This window comes from Miniopterus schreibersii (genome assembly GCF_964146895.1).
Source record: "Miniopterus schreibersii genome assembly, chromosome: 12".
In the NCBI taxonomy this organism is placed as follows: domain Eukaryota; kingdom Metazoa; phylum Chordata; class Mammalia; order Chiroptera; family Miniopteridae; genus Miniopterus; species Miniopterus schreibersii.
The window spans coordinates 40,398,100-40,410,422 of record NC_138112.1 but is presented as its reverse complement, the minus strand read 5'-3'; the positions used below and the strand labels follow the sequence as shown (position 1 = coordinate 40,410,422).

The 12,323-nt window shown below is 45.7% G+C and overlaps 1 protein-coding gene across 2 annotated transcripts in view; it reads left to right on the top strand.

The window, feature by feature from the left end:
* The window catches only part of TRIM66 (tripartite motif containing 66), a gene marked incomplete at its 5' end in the record, with an annotated part of 43,899 nt that overhangs the window by 19,592 nt on the left and 11,984 nt on the right, over positions 1 to 12,323 (top strand). For both annotated transcript variants that reach the window (XM_081153621.1, XM_081153622.1), the window contains 4 exons: positions 297 to 443; positions 2,677 to 2,794; positions 4,244 to 5,148; positions 6,891 to 7,052. In XM_081153621.1, coding sequence (XP_081009747.1) covers positions 297 to 443; positions 2,677 to 2,794; positions 4,244 to 5,148; positions 6,891 to 7,052 — 1,332 coding nt within the window. The remainder of the gene's footprint in view (positions 1 to 296; positions 444 to 2,676; positions 2,795 to 4,243; positions 5,149 to 6,890; positions 7,053 to 12,323) is intronic.

The following is a 12,323-nucleotide window of genomic DNA, read 5'->3' as shown; positions in this document are numbered from 1 at the left end:
ATGAAACAACCCACCTTCTTCATCAAGTTATGCCCAAGAGATGTAGATAGTCATTCATTTTCTCATTCATCACCTATCCATATTTGCAGTATAAAATCTACCCATTCTTTTCTCCCTCCCTTCCTTCACCCCTCAGCAGCCCATGGCAGTGTTCTGTTCTGCTGTCCTCTTGGGTGCAGTCTCATCTGATTCCATCAGTATTCACACTGATACACACAGCCTACTAGATTTCCGAAGCAGGTAGACTGCAGTCCAAGAATAGGATCAGGGACTCTGTCTTCTCTCTCTGTACCCAGGGCATTACTAATGAGAGAAAGCAGAAGCTGGAGCAGCAGTTGCAGAGCATCATGGTCCTCAACCGTCAGTTTGAGCATGTGCAGAATTTCATCAATTGGGCTGTATGCAGCAAAACCAGCATCCCTTTCCTTTTCAGCAAAGAGCTGGTAAGAAGAACTCTAACTCCTCCATTACTGCTTTTGAGTTAGTAAGTGAATGCCATTCTTTACTAACCCCACAGTACAAAGAACCCAGGTGTTGAAACTGTCCTGCCTTCCTCTAGGCACCTCAGCTCGGAAATTTCTGTAGTGATTTGTCTTAGGTCATGGATTTAGAAATTATCCTGGACATTAGCAGTGTGCTGGTCATCCCATACAAAGTTATTTGGGTTTAAATTGGGGCCTAAGAGGAAAGACATTGAGGATGATGTTGAAGTGTTGGGCTTGGGAGGAGGGTGTTGCCCAGGAGAAGGATTTTGAGAGAAGTTGGTGGGGTTTATATTTAGATGAGGAGGCAGGAGAAGGATATGAAGATACTAGGGTTCAAGGAAATGAGCTTGAATTTGAGGTGCCTGTAGGGCATCTAAATGGAGATATTCAAAATCTGTACTGATGGATGAGTCTGGAAGTCAGAAGGAAAGTCAGAGTTCCAGATGTGGTAGTCACTGGTATATCCTTGGAAGTGTGTGTGAAGAAAAGAGAAGAGCAAATCTGGAACCCAGGGAAATGCCATGATTTTCAGCAGAGAAGAGAGGAAAAAGACGAGTGAAGGGGAAGTGAGAACCCAGGTGTTGAAACTGTCCTGCCTTCCTCTGAGGAGAAATAGGAGAGTGCGGTGCACAGAAATTAACAGTGTTTTAAATTCCAAGTTGTCAATGGTATTGTTGCTCCCTAGGTGAAACAGGATGAGTAGTGAAGAGACACCTCGATGTCTGGGAATAAGGAGGTCCCTGGTGATCTTTTGAAAGAAATTCTTTTAAAGTCGAAGGGTTAGAAGCTAGAATGAGGGGACTGAGGATGGGAGGTGAAGGAGAGACAGAAGCGAAAAGAAGGGAATTAAGAAGGTAGCTTGAAAAGGAGACAGACTTTTTTTTAACATGGAAAAAAATTGCATGAATTTATTTCGGAGAAGTTGAAAATAGAAGAGTGAGCATACTGAGCAGGCAGAAGGCAGCAGGATCTAGAGTGAACTGGTTTTACCTGAAGCATAAAAGGCATTCCCTTCCTGTGAGGTGGAGGACAGAAAGGCATCAGTACAGTGTACTTAAGTTTGGAGGCAGGAGGGATACAAGTGTGGGGGAGTTTGCCCTTTATGGTCTCTTTTGTCCTTGGAGAAGTTGAAGGTAATAATAAGAGGGTTAGGCACTGGGTAAGTGTCATTGAGGAGAGATGTAAAGATTTTTAAAAAGTCACTGAGGATAGTGGAAGAGGAAGCTGGCAAGAACTGAAGTGACAAGAAAAAGAACTGAGGTTAGCGATCACTGAAGTGACCCCAGGTAACATGGCTTTGGAAAGGCTGAATTGCCCTAAGGTTAGGCACTGTTTGTGGGGAGGGAATTACTGGTATTGTTACTGATAATTAGTGATATTGTTACTGAAAATGATGGAAAGCTGAGACGGCCCTATGGATGATGGGGCAGGCTTACAGAACTCAACAAGGTCTTACCCTGAAAGAGTAAGAACTAGTTATGATCAGGTAATAGGTTATTGGAATTTACAGTCTCATAGATTAAATGGTTCTAGATGACAAAAGGGATGACTGAACTAAAAAGAGAGGCGAAGTTGACTGACATTTAAGAGATCAAGGAAGTAAGAGGCCAAGATGTCGATTGGGATATTAGTTAACTAGATGATAGCAGGATAAGTTGAACATTTGCCAGAGTTCTAGATAAAAGGGAGAGTGACAGGAAGTAGATGAGAGTGATGAGGGAGGAAGAGGTCAGTTGATTAGGATGGAAGGGGATTTTACATGTGGGTGGAAGGACAGCAATGGGGAGCTCAGAGAATGTCTGCTCCCCCGTAGGCTTATCCATTGAGACATGATAGAATGAATGGGGCACTCTTGAGAGGGCCGCCGGGCAACTGATATCCTGACAGGAATTATAAATTATTTGAGGCATGGAAGAAATAAGAATGTAGAGGTTCCAGAAGCCTCAGTAAGAGGAAGGGGATCAGTGGGGAATGGGGGAAGTTCCAGGTGGGTAGGGGTGGTGAGGAGGCAGGAGAAGGATATTAAGATACTAACGTTCAAGGAAATGAGCATATGGCAAAGGACCTGAGGCTAAAGAGCCATGGCTTTGAGCCCTTCAACCTGTCCTTCAACCTGTCCAAAGAGTGAGGGAGAGGGAGTTGTCATTCTGGAGCAAGATGCCCAAATAAATGTCTTTGGTGCTGTTGTCAGATTGTGTTTCAGATGCAGCGATTGCTGGAGACAAATTGTAACACAGATCCTGGATCCCCTTGGAGTATCAGATTCACCTGGGAGCCTAACTTCTGGACCAAGCAGCTGGCTTCCCTCGGTGAGCCAGGGCCTACGCTGTGGGCTTTTACATAATTGCTAAGAATGAATATAGAGCCTCTGCTTAGCTTACTGGGTAGGTCAGCATATGCCCAAGAGAAAGCACTCCCTGAGACTGCCAGAGGTCATGGAGTCATTCAGCAAACCTTTTTTGGGGGTGGGGGGTGATAGGGTATGGATGAGAGAATGGACAGTTTAAATACCAGTGGCTATACAGGATTTTTTAACAGGACCATTTGAAATCTGAGCTTCCCATTCTGCAGAAATGTCCCTGTTATCTTGGTTTCATTGCTGGAGAGGAGACAAGATAGTGGCCCTGCTCTACAGAATGTTGTGTGGCTGTATGACAGTACAGGTGAACCTGTGTGTCTGGTTGTACAAGGATGTACACATGTGGGCACAAACAGGTATCTCAGCAACAGAGAGGGAGAGCGGGGAGAGGGAGGAGGGAGAGAGAGAAAAGAGAAAAAGAGAGAGAAAAAAGAAAAAGAGAAGAGAGTGAGGAGACAGAGAGAGCAGAGAGAGGAGAGAAAGTCAGTGTTGCACACACCCTTTGGAGTTGAGGTGTAAGCAGATAACTCATGGTCATATGCATTTTTCTTTCCTGCTGCAATAATTTGCTGACATTCAGTCTTTAGGCAGAATATAGACGACTTGTAGCTGTGTCTGTGTTGACAACCTAATGATAGGTTTGTTGCCTTCATTTGGGCTATTAATCTCACTGAAAGTTTTTTGAACTTGACAGAATGATGACTGATATTTAGGATTTTATTTTGCTGCCATCTCCCCTTTGATTTAACTCAACAGAGTTTTGATGGGCCCTTGCTCTGGGTCGAGTCTTATTCTGCGCATCAAGAGACCAAAGGTGAATAAAACACCTCCTGCCCTCAAGTTGCTCAGTTTTCCCCTAAGTAAGCCTCATCAAAGCTGAGCCAAAGGAGCCTTTAGACTGAGCTAGCAATAGATATCATCCACTCATGCACGAGGCCCAGGGACCTCAGAGGACAGTGATGGTGCCTGGCGCTGAGCTGTGTTGGAGCTTCCCCCCCTCTCCCACCCTATTCCCCAGCACAGAGTCCCCAGGCCTGTATTTGGAGACTTGCTCATTGTCCTGGGGATGACTCTCTCTTCTTTGCTATTTTATAGCACATTCCCTCCCTCTCTCCAATGTTGATTTTTTTGGGGAAGTAGGTCTCAGTCTCTGTCGGGCTATTCTGTTAAAAAAGGATGGGTTCTCTTTGAGAGAGCCTGTGGTTTCTCTAGTAGGATACAGAGTCAGGACTGAACATCTGATAAAAGCACAGCTAATTTCTCAAATGTCCCAGGCTCCCAAAGCTGGCCCATACAGATTTAATTACTGGTCTTATTTAAGCCTGAGTCTTAGAGATCAGGGGTTAAATTTCTTAATCTCTGCCCACCTTTGGAAACCTTCTCTATTCTCAATTTCCAGGCTGTATAACCACAGAAGGTGGACAGCTGTCCCGGGCAGATACCCCTGCTTATGGAAGTTTACAGGGACCATCATCCTTCTATCAAAGCCACCAGTCTACAGCAGCTCAGCAAGAGACTCTTAGCCACCCCTCACACAAGTTCCACTCTCCAGCACTGTGTTCCTCATCTGTGTGCTGCTCCCACTGCTCCCCAGTCTCACCCTCCCTTAAAGGCCAGGTTCCCCAACCCAGCATACATCAAGCCCATAGCTATAGGCAGCCCTCTGAGATGGTGCCGCAACAGCTGGGGTCACTGCAGTGTTCCACCCTGCTGCCCAGGGAGAAAGAGCTGCCCTGCAATCCTCACCCACCAAAGCTGCTGCAGCCCTGGCTAGAAACCCAGCCCTCTGTGGAGCCGGAGAGCACATCTCAGCGTCTGGGGCATCAGCTGACTTCCCAGCAGGTGTGCATTGTCTCCCCACAGGATGTTCAGCCTGGGGCCCATCCCCAGCCCACCTTACAGACCCCTTCTATCCAAGTCCAGTTTGGCCATCACCAGAAGCTGAAGCTCAGCCACTTTCAGCAGCAGCCACAGCAGCAGCTGCCACCTCCACCACCTCTGCCACCTCCACCCCAGCAGCAGCCACCCCCCCTTCTACCTCCATCCCAGCATCTGGCTTCTAGTCAGCATGAGACCCCTCCTGGGCCTGCCTGCTCCCAGAATGTGGACATAATGCACCACAAGTTTGAGCTGGAGGAAATGCAGAAGGACCTGGAGCTTCTCCTTCAGGCTCAACAGCCCAGCCTGCAGCTGAATCAGACCAAATCGCCTCAGCATCTTCAGCAAACTATTGTGGGGCAGATCAACTACATTGTAAGGCAGCCAGCACCCATCCAGTCCCAGAGCCAGGAGGACACTGTGCAGGTGAGCTCAGGGTAGCTTGGAGCACATGTTCTCCCCATCCTAGGATCACTCAGGAACACGGCCTCCCCAATCACAGGGTAGCACAGGAACACAGTCTCTTCATCTTAGGGCAACCTTGAGCACAGCCCTCACATTTCAAGACTGCCCAGGGCGCCTGACCAGCATGGCTCAGTAGTTGAGCATCGACCTATGACCCAGTCATTGCTGGGTTGCAGGCTCGATCCTCAGTGGGGGTGTGTGCAGGAAGCAGCTGATCAATGACTCTCTTAATCATTGATGTCTCTCTCTCTCTCCCTCTCTCTCTCTCCCTCCCTCTCCCTCTCTCTCCCTTCCTCTCTCTGAAATCAATAAAGACATATTTAAAAAAAAAAGAATGCCCTGGGCTCCACCTCCCATCTCAGGAAAGCTCCCGAGAACATAGTATCTAGTTCCAACACAGAACTGGGCTCAGTACTCTCCAGAGTGGCCTAGCTTAGCCCTGTCCTCCTCTGTGACACCAGGAACCTTGTCCATGACTAGAACCTTCTGATCTGTGCTGGACTCCTGCCAGTGCCATGGAAGAGGGAGGCTGTCTCTTATCTTTGTAACCTCACTTTCCTCGCTGGGAACTTAACGAATCTCAGACAGGGGAAAGGGAGAACTTAAGGAACGGAGGGAGAGTATGCATTATATGACAGTTCAGAATTCTCTGTTGTGGTTTTATTATAAGACTTTTATTAGGATATAGTCTTAGGAAGAGTTGAGATAAGAGTAACTCTCTTTTTGAAAAAATTTTAAGCAGTTTACAGTGGTGATAATGGCGAGTGCAGGGTGGGCACTAACCCTTGTAAGAGCAACATCCTTACAACACTGCCTGCAGACCTGAAGCGTATTTCAAGCCTACTAAACTAGGTATGTTTTATATATGCCATATCATTTATCCTATCAACAATGCTGTTAGGTAGGCATTACCATCTGTATTTCATAGAATCAGAGGGTGAGGAGTTTGCCTTGAGATCATGAAACATTGAGTGGTGGAACCAAGTCTTGGATCCAGGTCTGTGGACTCTAATGTCACAGAAAAGGCCTTGCTCTCTCCCTCGGGAATGATAAATGCTTCTCCTCTCTTTTCTCAGCTAAAAGCCAATGGAAGATGTGCGATTTGACCCCTGGGATCTTTGCTGCCTTCTACATCTTCATTCTTAACTCTTGCTTTTCTTTTTTCCAGAGCTTCCTGTTCCAGCCCCTTCCCTCTACTTTTCACTTTTTCCATAGCGGTGTCTCCTTTAGCTCTGTAATCACATTTATATCTTCAAAGCAGCTATATGGAATTTTACTTTATTGTAAAATATAAGGCCTCACATTTATGCTTAGTACTCACAACTTTAGGTGATGTTTCAATGTTTTCCTCTGAGGTTCAGTTTCTATGAGGGGATGTAGAATAATCCTCATGATGGCAGTAAAGGGTCTAGGGTTCATAGAGGACCACAAGCTAAATATAAGTCATAATTGTTATACTGCTAAGGCAAATATGACAGTTAGTTCAGAATTCTCTGTTGTGGTTTTATCCTAAGACTTTTATTAGGATGTAGTCTTAGGAAGAGTTGAGATAATATTTATCTCTCTTTCTGAAACATTTTTAAGCAGTTCACAGTGGTGATAATGGGATGTGCAGGGTGGGCACTAATGTTTCTGCAGCTGCTGCTACTGCTGCTGCTATTCTCTTCAGTGAAACCCACCCAAGTTTTTATTTTCTTCTCCAGGCTACAGATGAGCCCCCAGCATCTGAAGGCCCAAAGCCAGCTCTCTCTCTTGACAAGAATACTGCTGCTAACTTGCCCCAGTCATCTGGGGAAGAAACCCCTCACAGTGTCCCAGCACTCAACAGCACCACCCAGCACTCCTCTCCAAATGTGGTGAGAAAGGTACTAATGGAGCCTGCTTTTCCTAACCACGTGGGACCCACTGACAGCCAAGATCCCCGGGAGCTGGATGAGGAGGACTGGGCGGGGGTAGGGGTGTCCCTGTTCCATCCCTGGATGTTACACAGCCCTGACTCATGCCTTCTGTCCTAATGAGTCAGCAACGTAAGTCCTCCTCACCCCCATTTCCACCCCCACATATATAGTTAAAATGGAACCAGCCAAGCTTCATTTAGAAAGGGGAAGAGCCAATTTATCGAACATTTACTCTGTGCCTAGAACTGTGTATGTGCTTCATAAGCATCTCAGCCCTCCCAGCAGTCCTGTGAGGTAGGCATCCCCATTTTATAGCTATGGAAACTGAGTTCCAGGGCTCTATAGCTAGTAGATGAATGGGCTGAAGTTTATTTTAAATGAAGTCTGTCAGAATCCAAAGCCTGAACTCTCCTCTCTGCACTGAAAATAAGGAAAATATTTTATGTGACTCCTCCACCCAACATTGGTTGGCTTTAGAATTAGAATAAATGGAATTTGTTGGGTAGTAGACTGCAGTATGTCCTGAGCATCTAGGGGCACTGAGATCTCTTGAAGATCAGTTGCTGGAGCCCTTACCCCTACCCTTTACCCCCATCCCTGTCATCCTCCTTGCTGGAACCTCAGTACTGTGTCATGCCCTCCACTCAACCCTCCCTGTATACCTTAGCCCTGTTCTTATTATCCTATTGTCTTCTCTGGTCTGGTGCCCTCAGCCCTCCTGTGCCTCCACTTAGCCCCATACCTGAAGCTCTGTCAGCTAGCTATTCTGTACCCTTCCAGCCTGCACCCTCAGCCCCAGTTCACAAGTTGTTCTGTGTACCCACCCCTCACCATGTTTCTCTAGCAGCTCCAGTGCCATATATGCTTAGGTCAGTCTATCTCAGTGATACTTGAGAAGAGAGTTTAGAAAAGTAAGGGGTGGCCAGAATGAAATGTTAACTTGGAAATCCCTGGTGACTCTTGAAGTCTGGGTAGGTCTCTGGTATTAGTGGCTTTTGGTTTATGCCTGTCCTGTCCTACCTGTCAAAATGCTTTGCCCTAGAGGCCATAGAAATGCTGTAAATAAGACCCTTTGAGGCTCTTAGGGATTTAATACTTGGGTCCTTAAATTCTTATACTTTGGCCAACTGCCTACTCATCCAAACATTTATTCAGTCAATATTCAAAAAGATATATGAATCTCCTAGTATGTGTTAAATATTTTTGCTAGGTGTGAGGCACACATTGGTGAATAGTTTCATGCTGGAGCTTACAGTCTAGAGGAAGTGATATTAAGCAACAACAATCAAGTATGATAAAGTGCAGTGATAGTCATTGTGGCATATAGAAGGAACACCTAACCCTTGGAGAAGGGACTGTTCAGAGAAGATTCCCAGAGGACAATTTTGATTTTGAGCTGAGATTTGAAGGAGTTAGGCTAGTGGAAGGGTGGGAGTGGGAGGGGGTGCTAGAATAAGTAGTCAAAGGGAATGACAAGTATGAAGCTCCAGAAGTGAGAGACAGCCTTGGGCACTTAGGAGTGTCAGATAATTTGGATTAGTAGGAACATGAGATGTACTGGGAAATGGGAGTGAAACCAGAGAGGTTGGAAATTAAGTTCTGGAGTTGGTATCCAGTCCTGTGGGTTGTGAGGAGTGAAAGAATTTCTAGCAAGGAGGGACCTGGTTTGAATTACATTTTAGGAAACTCACTTTAGCTGCAGTAAGGGAGACCAGAATAGTACAGAGGAGAAATAGGAGAGGTTGAATGAAATCAGTAATGATGGGACTAAAGAGGAAGCAAGGACTTCAAGAGATCAGATTACAGGAGCTTTTGGACTCAGAGTCTGATCAGTGATGGGAAGTGAGGGAAAGAAAGTCTTTTAGCTTAACACCTAGGTCTGTTTTGGCCTCTGGTTTGCCATTCAGTGAGATGGGGGCATGAGATGAAGGCATATTCTGGGGGAGAAAAAAGTTAAGTTTTTGAATTGTTGATGTTCTTCTGTGGAAGCTACATTAGAAGATGACCAGAGGCAGCTAGCTGTAGATGCCAGGAGCTCAGAAGGAAGCACAGGAATTGCCAATGTTCAAGTGGTAGTGGAAGCCATGCAGAACATGTCACTGCTTGTTTAACAAGTCTCAGTTCTGTTCTTAGATGCAGGACAGAGGAAGGAAAGGAGGTGAGCCAGGTGCGAGCATGGAGTCTGTGCTATCTGAGTGGTGGGTGGCCTGCAGGGGCTGCCTGAGCAGCAAGGAGATGCTGCCCTTCTGGGTGGCTTCAGGTTGGTAGTGGGGTTAGTGAAGGTCCTAGGAACTCTAACTTTTCATTTTGGGCTGCCATGGCCCTTATTAACCTGGGCTCATGCAGAGGTTGAGAGGACAGGGGCCTGGAATTTTTCAGATGTTTTATAGGCTTCTTTATGGATAGGACTCCCAGAAAAAGGAACCTCAGGGTTGCTATCCTGGTCCAGAGGATCCTTTGGGTCTACTTGACTGAGAGAGTAATAATTATACACAAAGCTACTTAAATAAGAAAAAGGGCTTTCTTTTTGAGGAAGTTCATTGCCTTGAGCCTGGAATTGGGCAGGGTGGAGGGTATGAAGCTTGAGGATACCTAATAACATTTTGAGCATCTTATCATTAAATGACAATACTTTGTATAGCATTTTGTACTTTTTCATAGATTTTTTTTACATGAATTATTCTATTTTATCTCTGTTTATCCTAGACATACTATGAGGAAGCCACTTTCTTGCTCCCCTTTGAAAGATGTGGAAACTGAGACACAGAGAAGTTAAGTGGCCCATCTAGGAGTTATAAACTTGATTATTGGCAGTGTTAGGACCAGTGCAAAGGTTCCTGACTCAACCCTGTGTTCAATGACTAGGTTAAATTACCTCTTTCTGTGCACTGCAGTGGGAGAGGTAGGACTCCATTCAGCCTCTCATATACTGGATTTTCCTGTCCTTACAATCTTTGAAGTAGCCTGAGGCCTTGCTGGGGAGAGTTCTTAGGAGCCATCCTAGTTCTGTCTTGGTTTTCTTTTTCTGGTAAAGGTTGTTTAGCCTCCAGCCCACTCCTCAGTCTGTAGTGACCTGAGTGCCTGGGAAGTCAGAAGTCTATCTGAAGGTCACAGACCAAAGGAACCTATGGCACTGGCCACCTCTCTGCGTGTTGCCCAGGGACTCTTTCATGCTCTGAGCTGTTTACCGACTTTATATCAGTGCAAGGAAGATTGTTGTTACAGCAGAGCAGCTGTGCACAAGTACCTAGGACTTGCTACTAAATGAACTGATGCTGAAAGCAGATGTGAAAGTTCTAGAATGAATTTCCCAGTGGCTTAAGCTCTGCAATCTCAGGATCATTTTATCCTACTGCTTTCCCTGAATCCACTAGGATGTTTTTGAATGAAGTTTGACATTTGCCTGACACTAGCTGTTGCCTGTGCTTCCTCGTCTTGGTTTAGCCACTCTGAAGAAAAACCATGGTGTTACAGCTCTGCAACAGAGCCCTCTTACCTTCCAAGTGAAACAGGAAGACATTTTGGTGGCTCCATTTCATACTTCTGAACTAGTCGACTGCTGAAAAATACACCCCTTCCTTTACACAAAGCTCTCATGGAGTCAAGGCTGGAGGCAACACAGGGAGCCGTGTCTGAGCCCCACTTCACCTGCAAGAGGGATCTCTCTCCTGCTCATCCCAGATCTTTAACAGGACTTTGAGTCACTAGGATGTTGTTCATGGCCTGAGGAGTCTGAGATATATTTTCAGTAAATGTTACTGAAGCAGTAGGCATTCCTGTGGAAAGGTGTATGACTCATACAAATAGCATTTCTTACCATTATTAAAGCACTTTGATGCTTAAACTCTATATTTGATTCTGACAACTCGGTGAGATTCACATTAACCTGTGGAGGAAGAAATTAAAGCCCAGAGATGGGAAATGACATGCTCAAACTCATACTCTAAACCTTGGCATAAGTGAGGAAAGACTAGGCATCCTGTCTTCACAGTCTCCAAATCCACTGCTACAGGTCAGATCATGGGTTCTCAACCTCAGCAACTACCCTTTCCTCAGTGCCAAGCCCTGAGAGCAGCTGTTGCTCAGAATGTTCCTGAACAAAGTGCCTGGTGAGGCTTTGTTAGGGCGCACCCTGTGTTAGCATGTGTAGAACTATACAGAGATCCATTCTGTCCTACTCAGGAATCAAGTCAAACACTCCCCACGCCTGGGTCCCTGAATTTAGCTCCCTCTAGGAAGTTTGTCTCTTTAGCTCTAGCCTGGTTTAATTCACAGACCAGACTCAAGCTCTTTGTTTAGGTCTCCTGGTCCATGAGAAAACAGGTTCTAGCCTGTAGGTCTTAAATTTCCTTACCCTGGCCTGGCCAAAGTACCTCTGGCCTATTTCTCCTTGAGTCCCTCCAAGTGTTTTGAGGGTTCCACTTATTCTGGCTTTCACTTCAGATTTACTGGAATCCATTGATTCCTTTCCTCTTCCTTCTACCTCAGACTCTGGGATCTCCTTTGCTTTTTCCATCTTTTGTGACCATCGGGTACTGGGCATTCTAGTTCTCTCTTCACCACCCATGAAGTTTTCTCCTTTGACTTTGGTCAGTTAGCATAAACCGGCATAGTTATAGCCACAGTAGTAGCCCTAAATCATACAGAGCACTCACTGTCAACAAGAGCAATGACTTCATTGTAAAACTCAGCTGTGGCCCTGGCTGGTGGTGCTCAGTGGTTAGAGTGTCAGCCCATGCACTGAAGGGTTGCAGGTTTGATCCCCTGCACTGGTTTGGGTGCGTGTGGGAGGCAACCAATCAATGTGTCTCTCTCATATCAGTGTTTTTTCCCTCCCTCCCTCCCTCCCTCCCTCCCTCCCTCCCTCCCTCCCTCCCTCCCTCCCTCCCTCCCTTCCTTCCTTCCTTCCTTCCTTCCTTCCTTCCTTCCTTCCTTCCTTCCTCTCTCTAAAAATCAGTGGAAAAAAGGGGGACATCTGTAGTATTTTCAACAATAAAGATAAGTTAAAAACACTCACAAACACCAAAAAAAAAAAAAAAAAAAGGGAAAAATATCCTTAGGTGAAGATTAACAACAACAAAAAAGCATTGCTGGAAGGTTAGTTCCTTTCTCAGCTATCTGATTCAACTGCTTCAAGATCTACTATACTATATTAAACCAGTCTACCTCCTCTGAAGCTGTTGACACACTCAGACATTCCAAGGATTTAATTCACAAATCTATTTACCGCTATCCTTG